The sequence below is a fragment of the Phascolarctos cinereus genome, unplaced genomic scaffold (assembly GCF_003287225.1).
Source record: "Phascolarctos cinereus isolate Bilbo 61053 unplaced genomic scaffold, phaCin_HiC Scaffold_2;HRSCAF=192, whole genome shotgun sequence".
NCBI lineage: Eukaryota > Metazoa > Chordata > Mammalia > Diprotodontia > Phascolarctidae > Phascolarctos > Phascolarctos cinereus.
Genome location: NW_027555625.1, coordinates 89,231,256 through 89,245,706, shown reverse-complemented (window position 1 = coordinate 89,245,706; position 14,451 = coordinate 89,231,256). Strand labels below are relative to the sequence as shown.

General features: G+C 38.0%; 1 protein-coding gene across 1 annotated transcript in view; it reads right to left on the bottom strand.

Annotated features, from left to right (window-relative positions):
• The window catches only part of PLEKHH2 (pleckstrin homology, MyTH4 and FERM domain containing H2), a 125,442-nt gene that overhangs the window by 77,927 nt on the left and 33,064 nt on the right, over window positions 1-14,451 (bottom strand). Inside the window, 2 exon segments of the mRNA XM_021001273.2 lie at window positions 3,692-3,841; window positions 12,821-12,883. Coding sequence (XP_020856932.1) covers window positions 3,692-3,841; window positions 12,821-12,883 — 213 coding nt within the window.

Sequence of the window (14,451 nt, the reverse complement as noted above, 5' to 3'; positions counted from 1 at the left end):
CCACCTACCTTCACAAGATTGTTGTAGGAAATGTGCATGATAAACCACAAAATCTGAATCATTTTTATTCATATCACAAGCCATTGGACTTTAAGCCTCCTCTTACTAGTAGTAGAACAATTATATCTTAAACTGTTTATACTATTATGAAGGCACTTTTGGGGAGAATGTTAATAATATATCCACAATAATTCTTGGTAGATTGACTTACAAAATGTGTTTTTTATCAGTCATTTTAACCAATTCCCTTTTGTCTTGTGTATGTGTATATATACATTTGTATATACATACATATAATACTTACCTATATCATACATCTATACATGTTCATATATATGTGATATAGATACAGGGATATATGTATGAATGTGAATATATGGATATGAGTATACATATGTATACACGTGTGTAGGTATGTATGTATGTAATAAGAGTGATGTGGGGAACCTCCTGATCTGTTAGATGAAGGTACTTCCCATTGGATGGGGAATGGGCTCTGGTTCCTTTCTTTATGTAGGAACTGTTCTGATCCTTTCCTGAAGAACATGCACATTGTTGAAATTACACAGCAGTTCCTAATTTGTCACAAGTGATGGATGATGGTGTCAAAGATGATTGATAATAGAGTCTGGAGGAACTGAGGAGAAACAGACCATTCCCTTATATTTCCAGCAAGGGGTTCATGGGTGGGGTGGTGGAGGGAGGTAAAGAATTTCTCTCCTTTCTTATTCCCCAGCAGCAATGGCAGCTATAAGCCCATGAAATGCCCTCCCTCCTCATCTCTGCCCGCTGGTGTCTCTGCCTCCCTTCAAGTTCCAGCTAAAATCCCACTTTCTATAGGATCCCCCTTATAGATCCTCCTTAACACTGATGCCTTTACTCTGTTAATTATTTCCTATTTGTCTGGTCTATGTCTTGTTTGTACATAGCTTTTTTCATGTTGTCTCCCCCAGTAGACTGAAAGCTCCCCAAGAGCAGGAACTCTCTTTTTCTGTTTTTCATATCCCCAGCACTAGGCACATCCTGGCACACAGTGGGCACTTTATTCACTAAATTACGGATATGGAAGATTATGGGCTTCCTAGACTATCTTAAGGCCTTACATTCATTTTTCTTTTTTGCTTGAGTTCAGAGCCCACTTTTGATACTTACTACCTACCTATGTGACCTTGAAGCAAGTCACTGACCTTCTTGGGCCTCAGTTTCCTCATCTGTAAAATGAGAAAGTTTGGTTAGATGGCCTCTGAGGTCCCTTTCATCTCTAAATCTGTGGTTGTGATTAATGTAATTGCTACCTGCTAAACTGATAACACACCAAAGGCGGGCAAATGTATTTGGGTTCTAGGTGTCATACTTTAGGAAGGACATTGGTAAAAAGGAGTATTCAGAGCATGTTAATAGGTATTCTGAGTGGACTAGAGAACATGCTATCAGCTAAAGAAGCTTCAGTCTGGAAAAGCCTCAGGGGGTGCACGATAGCGGCATTAAAAGTATTTGCAGTCTGGTCATGTGAAAGAGGGATTAACCCAGAAAGTAGAAGTAAGAGCAATGAGTGGAAGTTGCAGTGAGGCAGATTTATTTTTAATTTAGGAGGAAAAAAACCCTTTTTAACAATTAGAGCGGTCCCCAAAGATGAAATGAGTTCCCTCAGGACATTAGGGAAGGCGGACAGCCAAAGAAAAAGCATCTGCCTCACGTCTAGAACTTTAACTGGGAAAGGAGGTTCTAGAAGGCCTGAAATCTCTAGCAGTGAACTAAAAACCATAGGCTAGACATCCAGAGAATGATTCAGCATCTCACCTCATCCAGACAGGGCTGAAGCATATGGACACACACATTGCCCCCCTCTGCCCTTGCTCTGTCTCTCCTTCTCCCCTTCTCTAGATATAGACGTGTGTGCATGTTTCTGTGCATGCGTGCATGCATGTACTTGTGTGTGTGTGTGTGTGTGTGTGTGTGTGTGTGTGTGTGTGTGTATTAGAGTTGGAAGAAAAGATTCAAGAGCAGGGGAACTAAGAAATACTAAGGTCTACAGCCTACAGTTTTGAACAAAGAAATTGGATGGGCTTTCAGACTTCTTCTATAAGCTTTCTTCTTTGTTTATTATTTTAATCCTCAGCATGTTTCCCTGAAGTGCTTAGTAGCAAAACTCTTACAACACAAGTGAGGATTGTATGCTGTTTTCAGGGCACAGGTCAGGAGAAGAAAATTCTTGGGTCTTCTCCTACAGGCAAAGCTAGGAAGCTTAGGAAACCCATATAAGGAGAACAGGAAGTAGAAGTAAGCCAAGGCCTGGGGTTTTCTGGCAAAAGAAAAACAGGAGTCTGTAGTACCACAAAGGCTAAAAACAAAACAAAACAAAACAAAACATTGAATGTCAAGTCTATTTTCAAACTAATCCCTTCAGTGCCTCCATATTGCCAGGAAAGGCAAAAAGTAAGAAGAGGTAGTCAAGAAACAAGTCAGAAATAAAAACATGCATAGCTATTTCTAGATACAATAAGAACTACTCTCACTGCAAAATTCAGAAATGAAAACACCAAATCTAAAAGAAAAGTAAACCGTTTTGGAAGTTTCTTAAAGAAAGACTAGTTTTGAGAGATATTTAAAAAGTAATACAGAAAAGGATCAACTTTATTCTTATAAGGAGTAGAATTTTAAAGTGAGTACACTGAAAAAAATTATTATTCAAATGATATGAATCTTTAATATGATTTACTTTAAATGCAAATACTGGCAAACAAAACCAATATAGGAATAACAGATGTTCGCTACAAACATACATAATGAAGAACATATTCCATAACCTTTCCAATTTCTTAATGGATCACAGATTTAGAGATGGAAGGGCTCTCAGAAAGATGGGGCCATAAGGTCATAGCTATAGAGCAATAAGGCTAGAAGGGACAAGGGGTTATCTAATACTGTCCCCCCCATTTTTCTGATAGGGAATCTGTGACCCAGAGAAGGTGAAGGGACTTACCCAAGGGATTCACACAGGTAGTAAGTGGCAGAGAACCCAGGTTCTCTGGCTACAAATCTCTCACTCTTTATATAATGTTTCCATGAAGCAGTACTTTTCATATTATAAATTAGAAGTGAAAATCCAAAACAAAGGTTTGTTTCAAAAAAAATATTCCTATGGAAAAGATCTATAATAATAAATGTTTTCTTCTTTTAAAAATTTTCTTCTTTTAGGGCCAGCGAGGTGGCGCAGTGGGTAGAGCACCGGCCCTGGACTCAGGAGGACCTGAGTTCAAATCTGGCCTCAGACACTCAACTTTTACTAGCTGTCTGACCCTGGGCAAGTCAATAACCCCAATTGCCTCATAGGAAAAAAAGAAGAAAAAGAAAAAAAATTTCTTCTTTTAGAAAAAAAAACACAATCAGAAACCCCAAAACTTATGAAGTTTCTCTGCATTCAATGCGTGTTTGGTATTACCTTAGGGCTGCCCCACACTTAAGGACAAGAAAATCCCATTTTTCTTAAAAGTTTATTTTTAACCATATTTACTAATACATGTAATGTACTTTCACTGGCTGAAATGAAACCCATCATTTTCAACCCCAGTTTTCTCACCAGCACATAAAAAGGAATACAGGTTTCTTCTTTCCTGTTCTTGGGGACTGTGAATAAAGAAATTCATTCATCCATACTGGGGACTTGGCTGATAGAATTCAGATTGCTAACCTGTTCTTCAAGTTGGAGTTCCAAGTTCTGTATGACGTCATCCTTTTCCTGGAGTAGAGTCTCCAGATCTTGACACTTTTTATATAATCTGGTCTCAGCTTCACTCGTTTGAATATTAGCTGCTTTTAATTTCTCCTCCATAGCCTGTACCTAATTAAGGTGAAACACGAAAGATTTTACTTAGACCACTCATATATATCCATATATATCCTTACAACAAAGGTCACTATTGTATTATACTTTTAATCTTACTCTTACATGGAGATGATTAATAATGACAATAATAATAGTAATAAAGGCTAGAATTTCTATAGTACTTTAAAGTTTGAAAAACATGTTACCCATGATAACTCATCGGATCCTTAAAAGATCCCTATGAGACAGGTATTATTGTTATTATTATTATTATCATTCCTATTTTACAGATGAAAGAAAATGAGGCACATAGAGGGTAATTGGCTTGCCCAAGATCACATGGCTAAATAAATGTCTGTGGTAGAATCTGAACTCGGTCTTCCTGATTCCAAGTCCCACACTCTAATCACTACACCATCGAATTGATTAATGGATCCCAAAAAGTACTTCAAAAATACGTGAGCTCCATGTGAGTACAGATCTCAACTGTTCCACATTTTCTCATCTATGATTCACATCCATATCCATATCATATCCATATCTATGCAACCTCTACAGAAGATGTATTCAGTGCACTGGAGGACCTTCCTCTGGTTCTTTTTTTTTTTTTTTGTATTTTAAAAGATACCAACCAGTAAAGCACTCAGGATCTCTCTGTCTCTCTGACTGGTCCATGTTCTTTTCCAGTTGTATATAAAGGGATAGTCATAAAGGAAAAAAAAAAACTTGGTGAGCTTCTACATACTTAACCTTAGTACTAAATCTTTACAAAATGAGATTATTTTTGCCATATATAAGAATATATCTTGCTATCTTAAATATTCCTAGTAGATTTCTGTCTTACAGAATTTGTACGGGGACAGCTAGGTGATGCAGCGGATAGAGCATTAGCCCTGAAGTCAGGAGTACCTGAGTTCAAATCCAGCCTCAGACCAAACACCTGACACTTACTAGCTGTATGACCCTGGGCAAGTCACTTAACCCCATTGCCTAAAAAGGGAAAAAAAACCCTGCAGAATTTGTACGATTGCTGTGGCACTGAAAATACACAGAACTTTTCCCCTTCAACATTCTGGAAAGACAAAAATGATTTTTTCCTGAGTATTGTCCTAACTTATTCACCATTTTAAAGGATAAAAATAGAAAAACATGAAAAAAATGAATGGTTTGGGGGAAAGACAAGTTTGAGGCTGGATGAATCAACAAAATAAGTGGCTAGATCTGTTCAACAGGAAGTAGATTACATAAACAAAATAGAGGAAATAAAAGGAAAGAAGCTAAAAAGTCAAACATGAGAGAAACACAAGGAAGGAGACGAATGCCAACGTCAAAGCATAGTTTTGGTCTTATCAATAAAGATTGTGGATTCCATCTGGATTTTACCCCAGTGTCCTATCTGGTTACATTAAATAGCTGGGAAGGCCATGTATCTATCTGCTTGTGACTTGCGCCTGCCCCACGTTGTCTGATCACATATGTAAGCCCTTCTTCCTTTTCCTAACCTGTGATTTTCATGGGAGTAGATGATTCATAATGAGAAAATTCCCTCTACCAATGAGTTAGAGTTTTTGGGAGCTACTTGAAGATTTTAGAACCTAATATGCCGAGATTTGTACAGCCAAGACATCAATTGAATTCCACAAACATTTATTAAGCATATAGTAATATGGGGGGGAAATCATTCTACAAGTAATTTTAAAATTAAAATGTTACTATTTCTATCCTTTTGTTTCTCACTTCCTTCTCAGCATTTCTAAGATAATAAACATCATTTTCCCCCAACACTAAATAATGGGAAAAAATCAAAGTCTTGGGAAGTGGGAAGGGGATATGGAGAAAGCTTCTAAATGCCATAAATGACCTCAAAAGAAGATGGGTGAGAAACTGACAGATATAAGAGAGAAAACTAAAACACAGAGGAAAGAGTTCCCCTTAGATGTTTATCCACAAAGTAATGTGGGAATATGATTTTTGAAATTTAGGGGACTGAAATGTAGAAAGGGGAGAAAATATAAAATACACTGGGGGAAGGAGAAGCATGGTAGGGAGTAAAAGCAAAGAATCCCAAATAAAGCAATAAAAAACTACCTCTGGAAAATAAAATGAATAAATCCCTACTCAAGGCTAAAAAATGTTTGGCAATTGGCTTCCTGGGGCTTATATGAGACAAGGAACTTGGGTTATTTTAGCTTTACAGCATGAATGCTACCTTTCATCCATGAGCTCTCTACAAATGTGAATCCATCTCGGAAGCCAAGGGAAAAAATCCTATTCGAATGCCTACCCATAAAGCTGTATAACTTTCATAATAAAAGATTGAAGGAAAAGAAAACTAAGAGAGAAAAACATATTCCAATAGTGATACCCTTAAGATTTCAACTGTTTATCCTGAGTTTGGGACTACAAAGACATCTTGAATATCATTTTGTCCAACTCCTTCACTGTCCAGATAGGAAAGCCCAGGTGTAAAGAGATAAAGCGATTTGCCAAATGTCACAAAAGTAAATGGAAGAACTGCGATCTGAAATCAGGTCTTTTAAGGCCAAATTCAAAGCTTGCTATACTACGCTACAACGCCCATGTTATGAGTTCAGCAACACTAAAGTCATCACTTTTAGTTAGCTACTTTCTGACAATGTGACTTATGACAATGGGAGATGTACCACAGTTCTCTCTCAGCCTATCAAAACCCAAGTAATGTCTTAGATGACGTAGCCAATTGCATCCAGGGCATTCTCCAGCTATCAAGATAAGCAAGAGGAACTCACTCAAAGCCTTGAGGATAAATAGCAGCAGAAAAACCTGAAGTAAATGGGTGCAAAGTGAACAGTCAAGCCTAGTACTTGCCTGGTTGTCTTCCAGAGAAATCTGTTTGCCACATAAAATTACCCAGTCTGTGACACTGTGAGACGCCTTTAGGAATAACCACACCAGATGCATAAACAGTCATTCAGAGGGCATTTTTAATAGTAGGGACAAGAATAAGTTGGGAATTCCTATACTGATCAACTCTTAATAAGCTGGTTCTTAAGTATGAGGCTTTTGTTCCAGATAAGGCTACAAATGAAATCTTTATGCATATTTTTCAAGACAGACCAATGCCTTCAGAGATATAAACAATCTTTCACACCACTGCCAGGAGCAAAGAAAATCCCCTGACAAGAATGGCTCTCACACTCTCATGAAGAAGAGGAAGAAAGAAGCCATGGGCTACAGATCACCAGGCCTGCCTCTCGCAGAGTTCCATACCATTCCTTGTTCCAAGAAGTCTGCAGGTCAGGGCACTCTGAGAAATTGGGTGGCATTTTTGGATATGCTATCAGAATTATATCGAGCAAGGAAAACTCAGTTCCATTTATTTTTTTGCATGTCTTGAATTGCATGGTTATCATAACAATTCAGAGCTTATATAAAGTAAAATCACAGACAAATCCCAATTGAATGTTAAATCAATTCCCAATCACCCACACATGAAATAACCACAGGAGAAGGAGTATAAGCCCCTTTGCCTCCTGTTGGCTTCTCTTTTACTGCTAGCTGATGTAACTGTTGCATCTATCCTTTCAATCAATTGATTAACAAGCTATTTAAATGCCTATCATGCCAGGCACTGAGCTCTCAACATAGGCCTTGTTGCCACCCCCTCAACCTAGAGTGTTGCTTCAGTTTTCTAAAGCAGGCTTCAAGGCCCACCATGATCCTAGATCCATTTTCTCTCTGCAGACAGTTCTAATGAACAGTGGCTTGTTCACTTTTTAATCACCCATAGCCCTACTATCCTTATGGATTAACATGCATAATCAAAAATTCACTATATTGTCTGAGCAAATGGTGATAAGGCACTCCCCTTGTGCAAATTGCCAAAATAAGAATATAAAGACTTACGATTATCCCAACATGTAAACTGCATTTAATAGAGTTTTCAACTTTAGATGATTTTCTATTTATTTAAGATTCACAGAAAGCTCATTACCCATTCCAATCACATTTTCATCACTATTTTTTTTTTGGCAAATTACTCTAGAATTTATGCAAGGAGTCCAGGATACTTCTCAGATAGGGGATAAAGGAATCAAGCATTATATAAAACAGGTTTGCAGAATATGCGAAAGTAATATGGTGTGCTGGGTCATAGGGCTCTTAAACCCTTATTGCTTATCATGAGCGACTATAGGAAGGGAAAGGTGAAACTGAGATAAAAGGGAAAAGAAAAACTGAATGGGAAAAAGAAAAAGGAGAGGAGGGGAAGCTCCAGGTGGCTGACAGGAAGGAGGAGGCCCGAAGCAATAAGGACACCCAAGGTGTAGCTGGGATGGGAGTAGCCTTGAAATAATGATAATGAAAAAACATCCACTTGGTAATTTGCCTAGGATTAATCCTGCCTGGTATCAGATCAACCAAAGTATACGTGCTCTATCCCTAGGAAGCTTATGGTGCTTCCCCAGCTTGGGCCACTCTAGTACAAATGTCTCATTACATCCTCTGTGTTTCTCTTAACCCTCCTGTTAACAATGATGAACGCTATTCCATGTTGTTAATGACTGGCCTTCTCACTGTTAACTGAACACATCCTTCACTTTGCTCACATCATCCTCTACACCTGGAGTATTTGGCATCTGCTGAAATCCTTCCAATCCCTGAAGACTTAGTACAAAGGTCACCTCCTCCATAATGCCTTCCCTGATCCCTCCAGGGTGGGGGTGGGGGGTTCCTTGGCACTCTCATGGTCTTTGGTTTGTACATCTGTTGGAAATTAAGCTGCTTGAGAGCAAGCACTAGTTTTTGCCTTTCTTTGTATCACTATCTTGCACACAGTAGAAGCTTAATAAATACTTCTTGACTGACTACTCTGCAAACTTTAAAATGCTACATAAATGTACATTATTTTTGTTATCGTTCTTACTTGTGCTGCTATTTAATTGCAGATTCCTTTAGTGGAGAGGCATTTCTAATACATTTCTGGAGTTCCCTTGGCTCCCAGGGCAGAGATTTGTGCAGAGAACTTCATAAATGTTTATTGAACTTGAATCATTAAAATTTCACTGGTAAAACATATGATCTTCTACACGTATAAAACCCTCGCAGAGCACTTGGAGAGAATGTGCCTGTTAATAAACATGGGGAAAACATAAAAGGCCAGTTTTAGCTGTCCCCTGTTTTAAGCCTTGAAACATTCCTCCATTGTTCACATAAATAAAGTTGTTCAAATTTCAGATGTGGTTCACTGAGAAAGGACAAGATGAATTTGAGTAACAGATAGGCCACAGTCCCATGAGCACTGTTAAAGATACAGCAAAATGTTCAGTCACTATAAATCATTAACATTTATTCAGTTCTGCAAAGGCCAATAACCTGAAACAGCTCATACTTGAGAACGTATTTCCTGTTAGCTTTAAAATTCCATTTAGGGCAATAAAGGAAAAGAATCCCTGCTAGAACATAACAGGATAAGAACTTTGCTTATTCAAATGTTATTTGAAGAGAACTGTGGATTTTGATTAGTTACAACAAAGAAGTTTTTCAACCCCTGACAGACTTTAAAAAAAAAAGTTTTCATTAGGGCTGTGTATCTGAAACCACCAGGCATTGCGACTTGTTGCTCAGAAATGAAGCACAAGGAATTTGAGGCTGGATTGCAGAGAAAAACTTTATATTTGACACATAAAAGCTTAGCTTAAGCCAAGAAGTTCTCACTGAATGAAGTGAAGGGAAGTAGTGGCAGATAGGCTTTAATTATTTTAATTACTGAAGTCGGCTTCCCTTAGTGTCAAGTTAGGGATGCCTTTTAGTAAAATCCATTGAAGAATAGGAAAAAAAAAGTGAAGTAGGTAAGCAAAAAAATCACCTAATTTAATCTTCTTATGTTTTAGAGAAAGAAGCAATTGTGATCTACATTTTAAATTAAAAGCATAGAATAAAAAACTCTTAAATTAACATGATTTTTTAAAAAAGTTTTTTGATTTTTAGTATGGGCAGTAATGTGAAAGAGGGAAACAAGAAAAGAATTAAGAAGCAAGGAAGGAATGGGGAAGAGAAAGAGAGACAATCAGAAAAAAATGGGAAGCAGAAACAGAATCATAGTTAGGACGGGACAACCAGGGTTATTCCCTAGGACGCTTAAATTTATAAAGCACAAAAAAAATGTTTAATTGATTTTTATTGATAGCTTTCTCTCTTTCTCTCCTGCCTCCCAAGGTTCCATAACTTATAAACACTTTTTAAAAAAAAGACAAGACAAGAAAAAAAAATTCATCAGAACTGGTCAATACATTGAAAATATCTGACATTATACACAATGTTCCACCCCCATACCCCTGGGTGCCTCTGTAGAGGAGTGGGGGAGGTATCTTTTTATATCTGTGCTGTGGGACCAATTGTGTTCTCTAATTTTAAGACACCCAAAAATAAAATTATCATTTTGAAAGACTGTGCCATTTAAATTTTTTGTTACATTTACATCTTGCCTTTTACTCTTTCATCAGTGTGGGAACAAGTGTAGCACCTACTTAGTAAGAATAATTAAACCACTAAGTTACCAGATGGTAGGCTTCACCCTACAGCAGCATGAAGTAGGTGCTATCTGAGTGCTCCAGCTTCTGAGGTGAAATCTCACCAAAATCTCTTGGGTTTCTGTTTCTCCACCACGGGGCACTGTCCTAAAGTTCAGGGGTGGGGAGCCTGTGGCCTGGAGGCCACATATGGCCCTCTAGGTCCTCAATTGTGGCCCTTTGACTGAATCCAAATTTCACAGAACCAATTCCCTTAATAAAAAGATTTGTTTTGTAAAACTTAGACTCAGAAGGCCACACCCGAGAACCTAGAAGGCCACATGTGGTGTGGAAGCCACAGGGTCCCCACCCCTAGACTCTCTCCCACCAAAGTCCTGGTGTGCGCAATCTCATCCCCTATGGGGAACTGATATCAAAGGATGTCCCCTATTACTCAATTGAACCTCTCCTTATTACTCCTTGTATTATTTTCATGTAACACAAAGTTGATTTGAGGGATGTTTGGTTGTGTTTGCCCAGGGCATCAAAATCACTACTTATAATCCTAGGAAAGAAAAAGAAAGACACTCAGAGGCAGGCACAAATCAAATCAAATAATTTATTGTTTACTGACTTAATACAAAGGATCCTAGTAAAGGCTGGATGCTCTCAAGACAGATGCTCTACACACGAAAAAGATACAAAGACGACACAAAGAAACACAGAGATAGAAACAGTAATAGGAAGGGATATACACACATACAGAGAGACGTAGAGAGAATTGGAGAGATACACATATCGCATCATGAATACAGAAACATTCTCGTCTTGTAAAGATATTGCTGCTAAAGATAGTAATAGGAGAACAATGCAATGGAGTTTTAAGCTCTGTGAGTCTCCACTCCACAGTAGGAAGTTAGTAAGATGTGCGACCTTGAGCACATTGTATCACTGCTCTGGCCTCAGTTTCTCTAGCTGTGATATGCAGAGTTTGATTGTGAAGGTCCCTTCTGGCTTTAAAGCCTATGATGCTATGACTATTAAAGTCACGTTATATTTTTCACAACCATAGGCATAAGTGGGAATATCATATCTTCTAAGGTACACGTTTTATGGGTTCCATGAAATTAAGCTATATGACCAGATCCAGGCTGCAAGCCTAAGTTTCTCACTTCTGCTTTAATGTCTTACAAATACAAATATGTGTAAGATAAATTTTAAGATCCATGTGGTTACTATGCCCTTTACTTAAATTCACATTTTATCTTTCTGGGACAAGCTACCAAAGAAGTAAAGTTCCTATTTATTGGTGGTGGTGGTGGTTGTTTTTTAATCTCCACTTAAAACAATCCATATATATATAAAAATGTGTATTGCAGTTCTTTTTGTACAAAGAATTTGTATAAAGAAAACTAAGGGAATGCCTATCAGGAAGAGATTGGCTAAACAAATTATGATATTATGCTGTAACAAATGATAAAATGGATTGTTTTAAAGAAACCTAGGAAGACTTGTATGAACTGATGCAGGGTAAAGTGAGCAGCACCAGAATAATTTATACAAGGACAACAACATTACAAAGAAAAATAACTTTGAAAGATGTAGGAATTCCAAATAATGCAATGACAAACCATGGTTCCAAAGGACTGATGAAGTATGCAACCCACTTCTTGACGGAAGTGATGGACTCAAGATGCAGAATAAGCCATATATTTTCAGATATAACCAACATAGAAATTTGTTTTGCTTGACTATGCAAACCCTTGTCACAAGGGTTTGTTTTTTGTTTTTTGTTTTTCCTTTTTTTCCAACAAAGGAGTGGGGTGGAATTGTGATGGGGCGGGGAGAGAGAGGGAGGGAAAGAGAGGGAAGAGGGAAGCTGAGAGGGGAGGGCAGGGGAGGGGAAGGGAGGAAGGAAGGAATGTATTTTTTTAGTGCAGAGAAGAAAACAGGCCAGAAAGAAGCACAAGTAAGCAGGACAACTTTAAAAGTTAAAAGTTGAAATTATTACATGCCTAAAAAGAAAAATAAGCTGTATGTAAGAGAGACTTCCAGTTTCCTACAGAATCCTCTTTTTCTAGGGGCAGCTAGGTAGAGTAGTAGATAGGACTCTGGCCTTGGAATCAGGAAGACCTGAGTTCAAATATGGCCTTAGATACTTAAAACTGACCAGCTGTGTGACCCTGGGCAAGTCACTTAACCCTGATTGCCTCACCAAAAAAAAAAACAAACAATAAGAGAATCCTCTTTTTCTGTTCTACTATGTATATACAAACACTCATTTTATTTTGTGTTTAATTTCAGAATAAAAAAAATTTTAACTCCCTTCACCCTTACTAAATTTATGTTGTTATAATATAGAATCAAATTTTTACAAACAGTAGAGATGCACAGGATATAAAAGAGGGATGAGAATCAGCCTCATGATTTGAAGGGAATGATTTTTTGTATTTTAATTATTAATAATAGGAATAATTAAAGTTTTTTTCAAATGTTTAAACTGTACCTGTTGAAAAGCTCTCTCTGCTTGACGGTCTGAATCAATAACTTGTCTCTCCAGCTGCTGCATCTATAGGACAAGGGAGAAGAAATGAAAGATTAAATTCCCAATCCTCTTCTAGAAATGGGCTAAAAAGATTCCTTAAGTTCAAACCATGTCATAAATTGACTTAAAAGTGCATAATGTGATTTATCATATGTTAAAAGGTCTAAAATAAACTTAAGATTATTTCTAGATTCTAAAGAGTTTTGAATAAATACAAAGTTAAATTATTCAGTTTTTTATAAACAAATTTTTAAATTACCATTTAGCAATAATAACAGCTGACATTTTTAAGACTCATAAACCTTTAAATACATTTTTTCACATGATTCTAACAATAATTCTGTGAGGTGGGTACTATAGGCATTATTATCCCCATTTTACAAATGAGAAAACTGAGGCTCAGAGAGGCTAAATGATTTACCCATGGTCACAGTTAGTGACAGAAATAGGACTTGAACTTGAGTCTCTCCTGATTTCACACTGGATAACCCTGATGAGGAAGAGGGTTAAGGAGTATACTTCTGCTCTTCACCAACGTAGCTCCTGAGCTCCCATCAGTGTGTTTCTCATTTAACAAATCAGTCAAGTTGGCACCATTAACTCTTAATCAGAACAATTTACTGAACAGAGGGCAGTGCAAGAATAATTAAAACATAATATTGCAGAAATAAACCTAGGAGGGGGCAGCTAGGTGGCACAGTTGGGTAGAGCACGGGCCCTGGAGTCAGGAGGACCTGAATTCAAATCCGGCCTCAGACACTTGACACTAGCTGTGTGACCCTGGGCAAGTCACTTAACCCCCATTGCCTCAAAAAAAAAAAAGAAAGAAAGAAAGAAACCTAGGACATATTCGCTCACCAATACTCACAGTGACCATGAGGAAAGATGTGCATAAAATTACAAAACCATAATGTGGAGGCACATGAGTAGTGAATATATATTTGTAATGCAACTCACAACTCTGGACTATGAGTCTTGATGTCCATTGTCCCATTCAGGAACAGTCTACACAACAGTTGTGCATAGGTAGTTACTCCTCTTCCCAAGCTCTGTCTCTGAAGGGCAGCTCCTCAGCTGATTGCTACCTGCCACTGTTCCTCTGCACTCCTGAGGTAGCATTAAGTTCATTCAGCAAAACAGAACTCTCAACCAAGGATCTGCAAAACTGTCCCACAACTAGGCTGAGCTCTGAAGAGTTTCCACTTCTCAGGCAGTAGATAGCAATGCAAAGAAAGGTAAAAGTCAAATCTTTTCTCTCCAAATCTCTCTGCCCAGTAGTATGGCTTTTCCTCCAAACCATTCTGTCCAGTAGTAGATGAAGGAATAGATTCATAAGCTCTATTTCTTCGATCCAGCTCTGGAAACTCTTTTCAAACCCATATGGAGGTGATAGTAGTCAACCATCTTCTGGGGATCCAACCTGGGAGTTCAAGTGTCCATTTGGAGGAGTGAGCCCAGAGAAGGTGCTACATTTACACTGGTTAACTTCTACTGAAACCATCACCTGAGGCTACTAGGGAGAGGAATTTCTTCTCCAGCATGCAATGCTTTTTACCACTTTTCGTTCTCTGGAAGGGGACCTTTCCCCATCT